General features: G+C 40.2%; 1 protein-coding gene across 3 annotated transcripts in view; it reads right to left on the bottom strand.

Annotated features, from left to right (window-relative positions):
* Nucleotides 1-1902: 1902 nt before the first annotated feature.
* Nucleotides 1903-18088, bottom strand: part of AQP9 (aquaporin 9) — a 26110-nt gene continuing 9924 nt past the window's right edge. For all 3 annotated transcript variants that reach the window (XM_018069819.1, XM_008927161.3, XM_018069820.1), the window contains 5 exons: nucleotides 16088-16214; nucleotides 12471-12608; nucleotides 10248-10366; nucleotides 8433-8650; nucleotides 1903-3236 (listed from right to left, as the gene is read on the bottom strand). In XM_018069819.1, the coding sequence (XP_017925308.1) occupies nucleotides 3074-3236; nucleotides 8433-8650; nucleotides 10248-10366; nucleotides 12471-12608; nucleotides 16088-16214 (765 nt within the window). In that variant the 3' untranslated portion in view covers nucleotides 1903-3073. The remainder of the gene's footprint in view (nucleotides 3237-8432; nucleotides 8651-10247; nucleotides 10367-12470; nucleotides 12609-16087; nucleotides 16215-18088) is intronic.

Raw genomic sequence — 18088 nt, 5'->3', positions numbered from 1 at the left:
AAGCTTTTTCTTGTTGCCAACTGTACTATATTTATTTAACATGTGTGACCACTGAATATCAGTTGATATTAGAAAATTGCATCATTCATGCAAAGTCAAAATACTTTTTTTGTTCTTTTTATAAAACAGATAATTTCTAAGTTAGTTTGTGGAATGAGGTGATTATTATTGTTCCCATTACATTATGGTAATACTGGACATGGTTCTGTAGTTAAGACTAAGGGAGGGGACAGGTGTTCCAAAAGCAGGAATTCATTCTTATACTTAGAAATTTAAATTATGTCCCATCTGAGACACATCTACAATGCCTTGTTCCTAAATGAAATTCTGGCTTTTGTGAAGCCAGTATGAATTGTGGAATTAGTACAAGGTGTTCTCAAAGAATTTACAAAAATATTGAAGTATTAATTGAAGTTTAAAAATAAATTCTTTAAGCAAACATAGATTCAACAAAAACCTGTTAAGAGCACATTTAAGATGTTGTTATGCTATCACACTAGTGTGTCACTGCTTATGAGTGCCACGTTAATAACTTCAGACAAGTAAGTATCACTTATACAGAAATTCTGTGCATAGGAATGGCATAAGCAGGAGAAACAAGATTTCCTGTTGATTTACAGGCAGTACCTGTTGTGATCAAAAGAATTTTGAGAAAATGTACTACTTTATGTATCTTGGCCAATGCATAGGCACACAGCAAGTGTGGGCTAGTCACTCAGTAGGTTGTATAAATAAACCATCCTTTTCACATTCCTGACCTGTATTCTGCTTTTACCCATGTTTTCCATGATGTATTAAAGGAAGAAATATCATGAGGGATATGGAGCCCACCGACTGTGCAAAATTCTGACACAACAAGTCATAAACTCTTCCCACCATTCTGGAAAAAAGTCGGTTATTTCTGGTTAATAAGCTGCCTATTTTTATTTTCTGTACAGCTATTTCATGCTAGATGTTGGCATCAGAGGAAGAGTAAGCACCTTTCTGACCTGGGAGCAGCCTTCAGACTGTTTCTGCCTCCAGAAGAGCTCTCCAAACTTAAATGATTGGCAACCACCTTGGAGTGTCCTGTCTCAGGTATCACCAAGGGGTGAGAGACAGCTCTCACTGCAGGTGGGAGGGCAAAAGAGGGATCAATCTGCTATTGCTTTTACACCCCATCTTGTTTTATGTAGTGCAATTTATCAAAATGCAGGACAGATGATGTAGTTTGTCTGTGCTGCCAAGAAAACGTCTACAATTAGGTCTAATTTTCACATTGTACTCTTGATTCTTCTCTGCTCAGATTGAGGACTGTTTCTGTAAACCCTGTCTTGTTGCTGAGACTCCTGAGCCAGCGATACAATGATACAATCAGACGTGGATGGTACAGCTACAGCGGAGTTTAACCCACAGCAGAGCAACTCTGAATCGAAGGAGCATTTTGCACTGGCTTGATATGTCTCTGAGCAACGTGAGTTCATTGCTGTTATGTAAGTTTTCTTAAAAACATGATTAAAATTAGAATTATACTCCCTCAAGTGTACTGCAATATCTGACTCCAAGCTGCATCAAGCAAAGCTTTGCTTGAGCTGCTGTTTCTGTCCCTTTGTTGCCGTGCATTTGATGTGGTGTCCCAGGGAGCTGGGCAGAGACATGCAGTGACACAGGCCTGATCTGCCCAAATGCTGAGGCAGGTTCTGACCACAGTATTTCTAGACCTCTTCAGTGGATACCTCACCAAAGGGCACAGGCTATTTGTGGCAACACAAAGGGTTCCTCGCTTCAGAAGTGAAATCAGGAATGCTGTGTGGAATTTTAGGGAGCAAGGTTGTAGAAATCCAAAGGCAAGAGCACCCTGGAAATGAGTGCATTGAGCTAGTACCCTGAAGTTTTGCCATGAAAATAGCTCAGGAGCATTGCTGAATAGGATGTCTGTTTATTCATGATCACCACCACCAACCAGGTATAGATGTATACATATTAGAAATGAACTTTGATTTAATTGAATACATTCAATTCAAAGGATTAAGCAGAAATAATTTCATTTTCAAGGCTGGATATTTAGGAAGTGGTGTATGTCCAACCACTTCTACTTAGCAAGAGAGAACCTACACTTCAGAACTCTAATGTGGATCTGGCCCTCTCTGGGGAATTCAGATCTAGGACTGGGTCTGAGACAAGTTTCTATTTTTAATTACTTCTACCAAATTAAAAATTACTCCCACAATGCAGACCAAATCCCCTCATGTAAATCATCAGCAGCAGGACTCTTTAAAGCTTATACAGATGTGGGCCTTGTGCTGACCTCTGCCCAGAGTAAGCCTCTCTTGCTGGGCCATCTCCACAGGAATGAATTTTATCCAGAAAGCACAGCGGAAGAGGTTCAGATTAATATTCTATGCTAGGCTTTTAATATTGGGTAGCATAAAGGTCAAGTAAATAGTCTAAAAATAACTGAACATTACTGCTATGAAGAAGTTACATCTTTGTCTCTTTGGTGTTCATCTTGTAACACACAGATTTTGTGATCGTATTCTGAGTTACTGAACTTCATCACTGCTGAGCTGATTCCTTGCTGTTCAATGATGGGTCCATAAAAATTTACTAAGTTATCCAAACCTGTTTCAATTGACATTTAGGCAATTTGGGTATTGTTTTTAATGTTCAGGCAAGCCATTCTTAAGAAGTGAGCAATGCCCTTGCACATTAATTCAGCACTGAATCAATTAACTAGCAATGCATGCAGTTTTGTATCAATATCTCATCTATTTTCAGTTAATTAGGTAACATGATTAGGATCATATGTGTTGAATTAACAGGTCAGTGCATCATTTCACTACAATTGCATCTAGGAGATAATTTGATCTGAAAGCCATATGAGAAGAACAACAATTTACCCTTCTCATACCCAGGTTCCCAGTTTTGAATGTGATCAGCCCAATGTTTCAGGGAAAGAGTTCAGTTTTGAGTTCTGTGTAGAATTTGTGCTTTGAAAGGTAAATTTCTAATGGAGGCATACAGGTTTTATAAAATGGTCCAACCATTTGCACAAAAACTGCACAACAAAATGACAGAGAACATTCTTCAGTTCTTACTCCATATTAGTCAGTTCATATTTGTCACGCACTTCGTTTTCTCCTCCTGACTGAGGATCTGAGTGATGCATTTCAATAAAAATAATGTAGGTCATTGCTCCAATTACAGCTCCCAGCAGAGGTGCAACTATAGGGACCCACCACCAATTATTACCAGCCCTGTAAGACAAAAAAGAACATGAATAACTATTATTTGCTACTCAAGTGAACACCTTACTGTATATTTGTCAGTGAACAGATACAGTGGTGTGACATTCACTGCAGCATAGACCTTTCTATTTTGTCTCACATTTCTGTAAATGGATGACACCCCTGTTTGCCCTGCCCAGGCTGTGACTGGAATGCTAAGTAACAAGCACCAGGCACATTGATTTGGTTGCACCTTAGAAAATAAGGCCTTTTTACTGCATGTCTGTTTGGGGACAGAGGATAATTTCTCTGTTGTGGAAAGTGGGCTTCATTGACTTACAATGAAATGAACAGGGACATATTTATTGCCCAGCAGTCTTGACTAGTGCTGTCACCAGATGCTTGTAAATTGGTTGTCAGGAGTAATCAAGGCAAATGTATGTTACAAAAATGGGTTATCTCATGCACATGGAAAGTTGCAGGTTCACACCGGTAATAGTATATATGGTGTTCCTCTTGATATGTGTAGGAGATCATACTTGATTTTGATTATATTTCCCTTAGGGACTGTAATAAAACACAGAGACTATAAAGTGGATTATCTTTGACTGGAGCGGTCCAGATTCAAATTTCATGATGTAGTATATTATCTCTGTGTTTAAAATGTGACATCTTTCAGTAAGAGGCAAATAGACATTCAGAAGTTCTATATGCCTAAAAATCTTGCTTAGAATTGCTGTATTCACTAAGAGAATCTGGCAAGTTGGCTCCACTGAAATGTTTACAATCACTTTGCATAATTACTATGATTTAATTTTAAATATGTAGATTTATGAACATTTTTTAAAGTAAGTAGTCCACCTGTATCAAACTATAAATAACAACTTCTTATGCTTGAAAATAAGGCTCATAGAATTGCTCTCCCTTTCCTGGAGGTGCACATTCAGACAGTAAATAACTGAGTACTGGGTTCAGAGCAGACTCTCTAAACTGTTTTGATGCATTAAGGTGCTTTGATGGGATAACATGCTGTATTAATTGAATATGTGAGTCTCCAGTGAAAATCCAGCTACCTCAATTTCATGCATATTGAAAATGGAGATTTTTTTCCTCCCAGAAATACAAAGGGACAAATTAATCTGTGAGAAGAACTTTACAGGAAGGTGCAGGGGAATTTTTAAGCTGTAAGGATAATTATTCACCGCTCAGTTGTATAGTTTTTAGCAGAAGTGAACTTCTGGTTAAGTCACAATGCAAGAATAGAGCTGTTCAAGTATCAGTGCCCTATTGATGATACTGTTATTCCTTGTTCAGAAATGCCTTGGATGTGTCTGTTTTACCTTTGGAATTATTTATATTTTGCCCTGAGGATATAAAATAACTCCTGATATTGTTCTATTGACTTTATAAATCTGTTTGTTGTTGCATCACAAATTTCTCTTACGCCCTTGAATTTCTGGAACAAGCATGGACTAAGGTTTTATTGACTTAATCAGCACATCAAAATCTACATCAAGTACTTGCTTGTATTATTCTCTGTGAAGTGTGTGTACATGGGCATGGAAAAAAGGTGTTTCTTGGCAGGTGTCTCTCTTGGCTTGTTCCACGAACTGGCATGTGCCTCATCAGCTCCTACATGACCTTCTCCAAATCATGGCCTGTATTCACAGCAGCTGCTGTCAGCTGTGCTTTAGACACCCTCTGTTAAGGTTCTGGGTGTAAAACCTTTATAGAAGGTGCTGCCAAAACTGAAACAAGATCGGGGCACAGCCAAGTTAGGAGTTTCTATGACAGTCCTGTCAGCACAGGAGCAAGAACTCTCTGTGACAAGCCCAAATAGCTTCACTGAAGGACCCTTAGTGCCCTTATACCCTGGCTTTACCCCAGTGGTAGGAAAACACCCAGCTCTGCCTCTGTTATCATCGGGTGTTCTTGGTGCTGGGTGGGGTGGGAGGCGCGGTCTGTGAGAGGAGGAGGCAGCACACGGACCTGTCCAGCGGCACTTTGCCTAACCGTGAAAATTTCCAGGAAATACAGTGTATAACCTACATGAACTGGGGACTTTGGCCCATTTTAGACTTGCAGATACTCTTCTCGCTGGCCAGCTGCTGCAGGACAGGGAACACCGGGATAATCCGGGCTGCAGGGCTGCACTCCAGGAAGAGCGCTCAGCATTTCGGAGGCCGCTTTGCCCCCCGAGCCCCTGTGCAGACGAGATGCGCCTCCTGACTGCACCTTTTCCAAAGAGCAGTTCGGTTTAGCCCGGGAGACTCGTCCTGGGTTCTGGCGACCACGAGGTGTCAGCGTTACCGCGCCGAGCCCGCACCGCCGCCGCTCCTCGCGGCCAGACCCCGCCGCAGCCACGGGCAGGAGAACCCAAAACTAACCGGGGTGGAGTATCCCAGTGATACCTTCAAATGGTGACACGAAATACTGCTCTGTGCAGCTGTTTCTCTCTCCGTCGTTGCTGTTTCATGCTCTGTTTTGCTTGTGAAAATAGAGCCTGGTAATTGTACTTAAAAATCTGGCTGTTTTCTCACTACAGACAAAACTTTGCTCCCCAAAACTTTTCTTAAGCTTATCAGAATATTAAACATGTGCTTAAGAAAGACTGGTTGTCGCCATGGTTTTAGGACTAGTCATTAGCAACACCGAGGTCTCTAAAGTCAGCTGTTGTCCCCTGTGATGGGGACAGTCAACATCTGTGACACCTCCTCCCAAGAGGCTGAGCAGCAGTTTGCAAGAGGAGGCCCAGTGCTGACTGCATTTATTGTGTACAAAATGGTGCTCTCGAGGGTGCTGCACTGACACCGCCTTTCCAGCTGCAGTGGAACAGAACAGCTTCTAGTGGGAGCTTTTAGCCAAAACAAACCCATTGTTATGGGCTAGGGAAACCACAATGCAGCTTGTGTCCTCTGGCTTAATTTTTGGGGAAGCTGCTCTTTCAGGTGTCTTTGTGCAGAATGTAATAACAGCAACATTTAGAAAACCTCTGCTTAACTGCCTTCTTATTCTCTGGACAACTCCATGGTCCAACAGAAGAGCTCCCCTCTACTTGCAGTTCACTGCCTGAATACATGATAAAACCAGAATTTACTGGACCTGCAAGCACAAAGAAGGGTAGAGGGGATGAACTAATTGTCTCGACGTTTAGAGCACTTGCTTGAGAACAGTGTAGAAAGTCTTGCTCCTGGGTACCTGATCTGTTCCCAAGTGAAGCTTTCTTAGTGGTCCCTGCCTGCTCTGTAGACAACATTTGAACACTCATTGACTTGGGCAGAGAGTGACTCATCTTGTGAGATGCTTCCTCAAATGTGGAATGTCTCCTCAAGTATTTTCTACTGCTCAGTTTGTGCAGCACTTCCCTCCTGTCACTGTGGAGGTTTCATGCTTAGGTCCCAGATCCTGGGCATACCTTTACTTAAGCACCTGTCTCAAGGTTGTGAATTCCAGTTAAATGGAGACATCCAAGGTTTAGCTGTCAACTGTTGCTGCACTGCTTAAGTTGCTCATGTACATGTAACTCCAGCAGAGCATCAGGCAGTTCAGGATCCTAACTACAATCATTCAGGGCTCTCCCATGGTTCTTCCAGCTACCTAACAGGGCTCAAATTCTTCCTAGGTCCCACCAGGATATGTGCTCTAAAAAGATAAGAACATTCCCTTGAAATTATCATTCCTTTGGTTATAACTGTAGCCTTTTAACCGAAGGCAGGCAAGAAGACTTTTTCCTCAATTTATAAAGCCCAGTTTATTCTGGCAATGACCAGAGATCTTGTATCTCATTTTGTTTATTCACATTTTAAAATTTCTTAGCAAGGTCTTCACAGTGGGATTGCAAATCTGTGTACAACTCCTAAAGCTACAGTAGGGAGGAGCCCATACTGGTACAGATGTAGAGTTTTCTTGTAGCTTCCTTGATGTAAATGTGTAAGATCTTAGCTTTGGAGGGGAGGGGAGTTCACAGGTATTCTGTGACTAGATCACAGTACTTCCAAACTTCCAAACCTTTTCAGTAACGTAATAACCAACTTCATAATGTGTTACAGATTATAGCACATGATACCGTGGTTAATACCACAGTCAACAACTACTTGTAATTACAAAGATATGAGAGGGGAGAATCTGAAGTGTGGGATGTCACTCTGTGTGCCCCTGTTTTTAAAAACAGTGCCGTCTAATGGTGCTGCTGGGGAGGAGAAGTTTGGAGGTAACTGGGCTAGTGACCTGACCTCCTGCCAGAGGCTCACCAGATCTGTCTTACATCCCAGCCTTGGCTCTGGCTTAAGGTGTGACTGTATGCCTGTTTCATCTATGCCATACCTGGCTATTTTTGTATGAGAAAAGCTTTGCTAGTGCTCTCTCCAAGTAGGCACAGGATTGGTGTAGATAGAAATCATAATAAATGCAAGTTATTTGTGCATGGTGAAGTAGCTAAAATAAAATCTCTATTAACCAGAGCTCTCTAGTGGCCGACAGTACTTCTGGGGATTCCTACTCGTAAATAACTGGAAAACCAAACCAAACAAAAATAACCTAAATTTTGTGATGACAGATTACTCTTACTTAGATACCCCAGAGTGCTTCTTGCACTGGATGTGTGTAAGCTGTGGATTTGCTGTGAGACTAATTAGCTGTGCCTTTGGCCAGCCAAGAGCGTGTGTGTGTGTGCACAGCCATGCACGGGGATTTGAGAGCGTGCCCTGAAATGTGGGAACATGAAGGGAACTTTCTTTCATTCACTCCTTCACTCCCAGGCAGGAAGTCAGGCTTTTAGATTGTTGTGTATTTCTGCAATAACTCAGTAGTAGTAATGGGCTAAATCAATCTAATACCTCTGTGTTTCTTACAGCACCCAATAAATATTTCCACCTAACTCTCTTCTGATTTCATTTTTTTTTCTGAAAGCTGCAGAACATGAGAAGAAAGAACTCCTGTTTTCAGTGACCTCTAAGAATCTCTAATATTTTGGGAAGGTTCTGCTTGAAACAATGATTGATATTAGAGATAATGCATGTTTGATTTGCCCTGGGAGCAGGAAATCCTTTTTAAAGCCCAGTTCCTCGAGGATATCTGGCTTAAAGTGCATGAATCGCTGCTTCTGGTATGTAAAGAATTACCTGTATGTATATAAAGTATGGCTTGGTACCATGTTGAATCAGGATCTTACTTTCCTAGAAACAATTTTAGCCAAGAGCATTTTACCTCATATCCAGGCATACTTACGTGAACACTTCCATCCCCCACCCTGCAACGGCGGTGAAGAGCCTTGGGCCCAGATCCCTGGCCGGGTTCATGGCACAGCCACTGTTCATCCCCAAGGAGCAAGTAAGAACAATTATGAGAAGTCCTACTGCAATTGGCTCCAGGCCCTTCGGGACGCTGTTATTTCTAGTGTCAAAAATAGCAAATACAGCCACAAGAAGAACAGCTGTTGACATCACCTGGCCAAGGCAAAGAAAAGGATATTAAGCAAATATGTGCAGATTCTTTCCAATAATGAAAAGAGGGGCTATGGTAGTTCTGTGGATTGGGGTGGCTTAGAGCTGGTATTTAGGTTTATCCCACTATACAGAGTAGAAAAATTTGGAAATCAGTGCCTCTCTACTTCACAGCAATGAGATGTTTTGATCTCTGTGCTGAAAGAAAAAGACAAGAAGTGTGCTGAAGACACTTAAAAAAAGTAATCTGCAACACCCTGGTGTGGAAAGAACTGAGGATTTAAAAAGCATCTCCTGTGTGATGCTTTGTTTCCATATTTTTTTCCTATCAATTTAACAGTTCTATTCACTCAATTTTTGGTAGTTCTGCTATTCCAATGCAATCAGTTATGCTGATATAGAAGTGTTTCACATACCTGTAGTTCTTGCTGATAAATTAGACTAAATATGCACCTTTCTATCCAGGTATTGCATAACATCAGAAGAAAAAGGGAAATCTACAAAGCCAAAACTGATCAGCTAAAAATTAGGGATTACCCAAATTAATGTTGCATGGATAACTGTAACGTGAACTCTGTATTGCAAATGCTAATTGAGCTGATGAAGGAAATTTTCTTAGAATTGCTTCCATGGAAATGCAGTTCTACTTAAATTAAATGCTTTGTAAATGTTGATTTTGCTAATAATTAACTCGATGGGAAAACAGACAGAAGCTTCAGTGATGTCAAAACATTCAATTTCTATACTGATTTAAAGAAGTTCACGTTTGGGGCTTTTAAAAATTAGTTTTTTACATATTTTTTCAAGTTTGTTTTAGAACATTCATGGGTAAAAACATCTTAGGAAAAAATCTGTTGACTGATCCAAAGATCAGAACTGTCTTTCTTACAAAACTTCAAAAGACTGTTTGGATTTTTTTGAAGCCAGATTGCACAATCTTTTACATAAGGAATCCTGTGCTCAGGCAATCCCTAGTTTTTCATGCCTTACTTTTGCAGTATTTATTTCGTGCATGACTGAAGAATATGGGTAAATAGTTTAGAAGTAGATAAAAGATATGCAACTTCATTTTTTCACTGTTGCATAAGTAAGATTAGAGGATAGACAGCAAATACTACAAATCTATCTGCAAAGAGAAGATTGAAGAGGAGGCTTGTGGAAGCAGGAAACTCAGTCGTTCAGGGTGTGTTAAACTGTTTGCTTAAGCTTTACTTAAGGAATAATAGGTCCACAAAATGGGCTGGATTTTGATGTAATGGACATGACTCTGCTGGGGTTTATGGAGAAACATTGATTTATGCTGAGGATAACCTCTTACACATATTGCACTGAAGATAGGTAGAGTGCAACAATTAAGATGATGAAAACAACAATTAAGATGATGTGAAAAGAACAACCTGAAATTGTCTTGCTTGTAAAATATTACTAAAAGGTAACCCCCCCACGAAGAGCATTGCATTCTCATTGTATTTTACACAGGGACATATGACCAAAACAGTAAGATTCACAATGCTCCTTACATCTATGTATTTTTTTACTGCTTGGTCTTGCAGATTTTAGTACATTTAATTTGCAGAATTAAGACAGCAAGTGCACTTACCTGATCTGCAAATCCATTCATGAGGGACAGATATGGAGCTGGGTATGTTGCAAAGATATGTGCTGTTGCATTAGGTCCCGTGACTTCAAGTTTCCCATCGCTGTAATCCATAAAGGCATCTGTAGAAAACAGCCAGTAACTGCCTGCACTTCTCCATAGACACCGGGTTTTCCAGGACTAGAATGTTTGGGATAGGTCTGTGCACTTCTCATTCTCAGCTGTAACTGATTTTTAAGGTCCCTTCCAACCCAAACCATCCTGTGATTCTTCTGTGCTCTCTTTTTCTTGGAGCACAGTTAATTTGAGTACAGATTTGGGGTGATGTACTTATCCTACCCTCCTGTCTCATCTCTCCTCCTGTACCATGAAGTATTCACTTTATAAATGACAATTTTCAATATAGGGCTGGCTTTCCTCTGCCCACTGCTCCAAACTCAGTGCCAAGGAGCATTTTCTGATTCTGAATACAGTTGCATTATTCTGTAAGAGTTGCTACACTTGGTAAGATGCCCCAAGCAGTGTCCCAGCTGTGCAGTTGTGGATACTCAGCCACCAGGAATTATTGTTATTCCATCTGACAGTTGTGCAATTTTAGAAATAAGTATTTAGAAATAAGAGGACACTGAGATGAAGCACTCAAATCTCCATAGACAGACATGGAAAACAAACTCTAATCCATTATTTTATTAGTGGATCCAGTGATGAGATGATACTTGCAAGCAAAGAAACAGCTCCCTGTCTCCTGAAGCTAACAGAAAAATCTAATTCTCCTTGCTCCTGTGTTTTTTCTGGTTTTGCTTAAGGCACAACATGGATGCAGAGAATATTTAGTTGTTTACTTCGATCAGGCTCTCATTTGTAGTGTTGGATTATTTTTTTGCACTTAACTATTAGGAAAAAAATAAAAGGATGAGCTCCACTGTCTGTTTTTAAACTATAGAGTTTTCACTGGACCTTAATGAGTACGAGACAATCCTGCTTGTTGCAGGAAGGAAAAAGTACAGAAGAGGTTTAAGATTTAATAATAACAAGAGGAGGGCAAAGTACTTGAGCAGAGATAGGGAGATGAGAAAATCCCGCACTCCTGGACATCAGGAAGATGCCTCCAACCCTAACCCCAGCCCTATGTTCCCTATTTTGACTCCCTACCCTACTGCTGCCCTTTTAGCAGAATAGTGGTTCCACCTCCAACCCCTTATCATATTGACACACTGCTGCATCCTGGCCACAGATGTAATTCTGCTGTCAGACTTGAGGACAACTCAAACTGAGATGGAAATCCTGTTCTGCAATCCCACAGTTTCCAAATTCTAACACTAACCTTAAAAACAAAAAAAAGCCACCAGACCCAAAACAATTATGATGGTTCCTAAAGATTTTTCTCCTCAGGGTTACTGTGGGTACTGAGCCCTGAGCTGACAAATAATGGTCATTTCCATTTGTATTTTCCCTCTATTGCACCTTGACCCAGCACCGTCTGCAGACATTATACCCATAGGAGAGAGACTTTGGAGGAGACAGGCTGGGCCAGTAGAAGCAAAGTTTTGGAGTGGGGGATTGGATAACTGATCTGACTGAATGGATTCATCCAGTCAGTCAGTCTGTTACTAAGTTTTTTCCTTTTGTGGCATGCTGTGGGAAAAAAAACATGCCTGAAGGATAATGGTAATCTTTTTTCTTTACCCTCTCTAATATGTGACCTCTTTATCACTCTACCTGCAGTTCATTGCCTTGGAGAGCCATCTCTCTAGGGTGGTCTGAAGTTTGGTCAGGAGGGACTTGATCTCATATCCTGTACCCTCAATGAACGATGTTGGTGATATTTGCCTACAGGCACTTGTAGCAGGTCTTTAATGTTTCTAATTTGCTTGGAAGATGGATAGCCCTGTATCCTGGCTATTAAGTAATTTAAAATCCTCACTGAGAAATACATGATCTCAGAGTATCTGATTTCCCATGAATAATTTTTCTAAATATCAGAACATTTCCTGGAGCATTAGTGTTTCAGTAAATCTGTAGGATACTTGGAATGTTCAAGCCATTGTTTTTCCCTTCAAACTCTTTATGCTTCTCCCTTTCTCCTTTATGATTTTAGCTTCAGTCCTGCCATTAGCCCTGTCTGAACAAGAGTCCTCTTCCTGCTTGACATTCATTGAGAAATTGGGGCCTTAGAGACTGCCTGACCTCTAGTTTGTCCTGTGAACATGTCTAAGGTGTACTCACCATAATAAATCCCAAAGACAGCCGCTGCTCCAACAAATGCTCCCAGGAGTTGTGCTAATATGTAAATTGGTAATTTGGTCCATTTTAATCTTCCAGTCACGCACATGGCTAATGAAACAGCTGGGTTTATGTGACCACCTGAAAAATAAATCACAAAATAAGTCACGTCAATGAATCAGATACATGAGAATAGGTGAAGGATTTGTAAAAATGCGGGCACGTTTGAGCACAAGACTAGTACATGCTTTTCTACACGTTATTCTGCACTTAAATGTTGACTGGAATTAAACTGAAACAAGCTGGATGAAATTAGAGGAGGGAGGGCTAAAGCCACCAAGCTCCATCTTCGTTCTTGGTGTTTGTGGACTGTAGTGTTTATCAAACTGCTGTCCTGCAGTCTGTAATCTATAGATCTACAGACAACTTTTCTAGAAAAACCTAAATCTGCCCTATCAGTTGTGAGGGGAGGGTCCCACATTCTGAACATATTCTCTCTCCTTGAGGCCTTTGGCTTTGTACTTTTAGGGTAGAATTGGGGCAGCAGAGCATTAATTCTGTTTCACGAGAATGTATTACAATTAAGGACTGTCACTGGCTTGATCACGTATCTTGAGGCAGATCTGGAGTACCCTGGATTTAAGTCATGTTTATGACCCTGTCTTCAACCTGGGGTTACTTAGGAACTCAGTTTTCAAGAAGACAAAATAAAATTATGTTAGGGCTGTCCAGCTTCATGCTGGCTGTTGGGGAGCTATGCCTACATGGGATCTGGGGACAGCAGTGCATAGTTCTTCATCACAGGCTTTCATCAAGTCCACAATAAGGGAACTGATAAAGTAGCTGTGCTGAAACAGAGTTCTGTTTCCTGTGAAACTTCCTTCCTTTTTATTCAGGAGTAGCTCCATCTGATCTCATACATAAAAAGGATGTAACAATGGAATTCCTTGTGATAATTTTAGTTTTTAAAATATATTTATTATGTCACATGATATTTGCTTCCCTCAAAACTTTTTATCTACATGGGACAAAAGTGTTGGGTGCTTTTGGAAAACTTCATTGTTTACAAATATGTAGTTGTTCTTTAAGAAATACAAATTGGCAAATAAATAAACAGATGAAAAAGCACTCCACAGTAAAAATACTGCAAGGACATAGGATCCATTGCTTATCTTCCAGGTAAAGTCTCATTTCAGTCTGGATGGATATCAGAAAAAATGGCCCTTTTCTTTGGTAAAAAACCTGAGAGAGCATGTCCTTTATCTGTCAAAGGTTAGTGATGGAGAAAGGGCCTCTATGTACAGTTTCTGTGTTTGTTTGCACTTCAGGTCAGTGAGTCATTATCTTATGAAATCCAGGCACCTTTGATACATAATGAACTGACAAACACAGATAACAAGTTGGATAAAACCTTCTTTGTACCATTTCCAAAACTCTGACCTAGCAGCACCAGTCTTGAATTAATTTTGAATTCCTCACTGTGTTTCAAATTCTTCAGCAGGGAGAAAATAGATAGATGGCACCTTGTTTAACAGCCCTTCATGTGAATTTTGATTAATTGTTGTCTTGTCTTTTGTTCCTTACTCAGGCTGGAATGAATAATTTTTGTTTCTTTCAACACCTGATATTGTTCCCCACCTGTATATAATACAGGGTGATTATGATGGCCAGGACAAGTCAAAATAATATTAGTGATGGCTGATTAACATGAAATCTGGAAAGGAAAAGTCTAGTTGAAGGCTCTCATGCTGACACACGGGAGTTAAAAGATTTCTTGGTTCTTGTACCACTGCTAGTGTCCTGGTTAAAAAAAAAAAAAAAGTCCACTTTGGACAGTGTGTTCCCCATTCTTTTGTAGTTGCAGTGATCACAGTCGTGGGTTTGAAATGTTACATTGGAAAAAATAGTGGGAAATTATCTAGATATTGAGGAAAATTAGATGGAGAAAAATAAAAAGAGGAATTTTCCTAAGTAAAAAAGCTAAAATTCACCAAGCATGCAGACTGTACTTTTTGTTACCATGAATTTAGAATTTCGTAAAGAACTGATGCAAAATATTTTAGCAGTACTTAAACATGAGACTTCATGGCCAAAGAGCCACAGAAATTGCTAACAAATTCTATATGAGGAACTGGTATTCTGAAGTGTTCACATAGTGATCATATGTTGGATAACTACAGCCTGTTGAAATATCTGTTCCTCTTCCTTCACAGAGAAAATGCACTGTGTGCAGAATCCTTTGTCATGGGAGAAACACAGGAAGCACAATACTGCAACATCTGCAACTGCTCTGCCCTGCTGGGATTGAACTCTAATTTTCTACATAATAACGGAGATGAATATCCCGTAAAGATGCAAATGTAGGACAGGTCTTCACAGGTTTGTTTTCATGCTACTGCATTAGAAGAGTTTCCCTGCCTATATGTAAACCAAGAGCTGTAGTTTAAAGTTGTTCAGATAAAAAGATTGTGCTGCTGAATTAACTTGGTGTGGTATTAAGGCACAGCTCTGCTCTGTTTCAATGACAGTTATAAGACTGCCTATTTTGTAGAACCTTGAGCACTTTCTAATGTGAACTTGGAAACCTCCTGATGCCTCTGTAAAAGTATTTGTAAAAGAGAAGAGAAATAGCCCCAGTAATGTCTGCTACAGCAACTGTTTATAATGGCCTAGTTATACCTACAGAAAGTTGTCTGGAACAACTTTATCCTCTTTATGAAGGGTAAGAAATGCCTCTATGAGAACTGGAGCACAAGGGTACCATTTTCTTTAAGAGGTCAGTATAAAGTCTGCATAGAACATGAAGTATTGTGTATTATAATGCACAACACTGTTTATTGTTACAGCCCATCATTTTCTATTAAAGGGAGAATTTAAATGTTAAGAGCAGTTGTGCTAACGTTTCTGATATTAGTTTGGCCAAACTCAATGATGGTAATAGGAGGAGAAGCAGCATCCCATATGGCACATGTAGACAATGATGAGTTAGCCCAGCCACAGGCAAAAGAGAGATTCCTGACCAATGTTGAGGAAGAGCAGAAACAAAGGCTCAGTGGCATTACATTGACAGTGTATCACTGAATGTGTCTCTAGTACTGAATCTTTTTGCTGTTTCTGCAATAGCAGACTTGCTATTGCCTGTCATTGAACATGAAGAGATGAATTGCACTCTGCAAGGTGAACCCTGCTCATTACACCCATTAGTGGGCCATTCTACCTTCTAGGTAGCTGGCCACCATTTTATCTGGTGACTGCTGGATTGCTTTTCACAGTTAACTCTTAAAACACAGTGCCTGTGCTGTCTGGGATCATCTCTACAGACAGAATTTTCTAAGCAACACCAAGCAGATTTCTGGTTTGCACAGAATACTTTCTGTAAAAGCCAGAGGTCTGCCAAGGTTTGCACACTGTAGTTCAGACAAGAATTTGGTGGAAGATTTCATCAAACACAAAGAATAGAAGGAAACAACAACATAAAGGATTTACTAGCAAAACGCTGATGTGACTCTGCTGTAACAGTGCTTACTGTTGCATTGTTTATACCATGGAATGGAAGTACTTTAACAGGGGAGCCTTAAAACTGTAGCAATAAATGCTGTATGAGAAAACAAGTCACTTACCAGAAACACCCCCAGTCACATACACTGCTACGGTCACTGCCATTGCAAATCCAATGGTTATTGTCATGGGCCCGCCATGGACTCCTCGGCTGAGGACAGCCTGTCCCACACACCCACACCCCAGTGCCTGTGTTTGAAAGAGAAATGTAAAATCACCCTTGTGTCTGCCAAATGTTATTGGTTAGTTTGCAGCTTTTGTCCTGGTACAGCTGAAAACACTGTTGAATATTGAAGCAGTGCTAGAATTTGAGATTAGTGGCATGTGTGCCATTGTTGCCTTTGCTGCAGTGCACATTTGCTTTTTATTTTCCCTGGCTCTGTCACGAGGAAGAATGTCTGCTAATGAGGACTTCTCTCCCCACAGAAAACAGTTTTTAAGTACAATGATGGGATACAGATCAGAACTTGGACCATAAACAAGATCTCACAGCCTCTACAACAAAACTCTGCATCTGAAAGTGAAGAGGGAATTAATTCTGTATGGTAAGTTTTCAGTTACAGATTGTTGTTATAAGCAATGAAGAAATTACTATAAAAGTTATGAAAGATAGTTCAAAAAGCTTTTAGTGTTTATTGCTGAAAATCTGGAATGGGACAACTTTCTGGTGATTACAGTGTTATTGTTATGCTGACTTTGTATCACATATTGCTCTATCAAAATATTTCACTGGCTCTGCAGCTGAAGTGGGGATATCTGAATAATTCACATTGGAGAATTCTAAGTGAATTTAAACTAGCTTCTGTTTTATGTTGGTTCCCTTCAGAATGAAGTTCAGCAACACATTTAAATATTTGCTTAAAAGAATGTTTGTTCAGTTCTAAAGCCTCTGCTTAGCTTCCAGCATATTTTTAGGTCCTAATAAAGTTGATAGGAAAGATATTCAAAGATACAAAAGGCCTTTAGTTTGAGACAGACTAGCTGATCCATTTCTGTGTCTTTGAAAATCTGCTTTTTATATATATGCCTAAGTGCTTTGCTGAACAAGGATGGAAGCTGTATGGAAGCTATCAAATGATGTCTATAGTCTGAAAACTTTTTCTTCTCTGCAGCTGTAAGTGATGTGAATCTTACCATTTCTGGGATGTGACTAGATTTATCTTGAGCAAACTTAATTGCTTATTTTCACTTGCAAGGCAGTCGCATTCAGAACCTGCAAAGTAATGGGAAAATCTCTCCTGCCTTAGGAATAGACTGTACCAAAAAGATTTGGTGATTGAGTTTTAACAAGCAAGTCCTACTAGAAGGGATGCAATTTAAACAGGCAAAAATCATACTTTTGTTTCCATTATTTCCCCAAGGGGTTTTAGCTAACACCAAAATGTGACAGAAAAGCTCTCAGCCTCTTAACCAGCTTTGTAACGCAGACGGCGTTTCTGTTATAAGTGCCCCGAGACTGTGTCATACACCCAGGTGCAGTTCTTGCCTTAAGGTCATAATCATGTAAGCAAACAAAACATTGTCTGGTGCCAAAGTGTTACAGCTCTGGGGTTACGTAAGGGTAGGGTGGTGTTAGATAGCTGCAGTTTATTGGACTGTATAATTGAAAGCTCCATGACACATTGCAGGCTGCAGTCAGACTGCAGTGGATGACACACACTTACGTTAGGAGTGCTCTCGTTGCCCCATCCTATACCCAGCAATGCAAAGGGTAAGCACAGATGCACACACAGATAGCAAACCAGAATTAAATACACTGCAGTTGTTCACAGCTGAAATTATAAGGGTTTTTTAAAACTTCATATGAGACAATTCTATTCATAATGCTTTTATATGTTTAATATGGAGAGAATGGTTATGCTGAAATTCATTAAGTTTGAGTTTAGGGCATGAGTCTAGAGGAGGTGGAATTAGACTTCTCAAAGGGAGCAATCCAGAATTGCCCCAAGCAAGATTTCATGAAAGACATGGCTCAGACGTGGAGCAAGTTCAGTAGGCTGCTCTGGGTCCCTGTGTACATTGGGGTGCAGGTTGTGTTCAGGAAATCAGTTAGATCTGCAAGT

Source organism: Manacus vitellinus, unplaced genomic scaffold (genome assembly GCF_001715985.3).
Source record: "Manacus vitellinus isolate BGI_N305 unplaced genomic scaffold, ASM171598v3 scaffold_16_pilon, whole genome shotgun sequence".
NCBI classification, from domain to species: domain Eukaryota; kingdom Metazoa; phylum Chordata; class Aves; order Passeriformes; family Pipridae; genus Manacus; species Manacus vitellinus.
The sequence above is the reverse complement of the archived record's forward strand: the minus strand, read 5'-3'. Positions and strand labels throughout refer to the sequence as shown.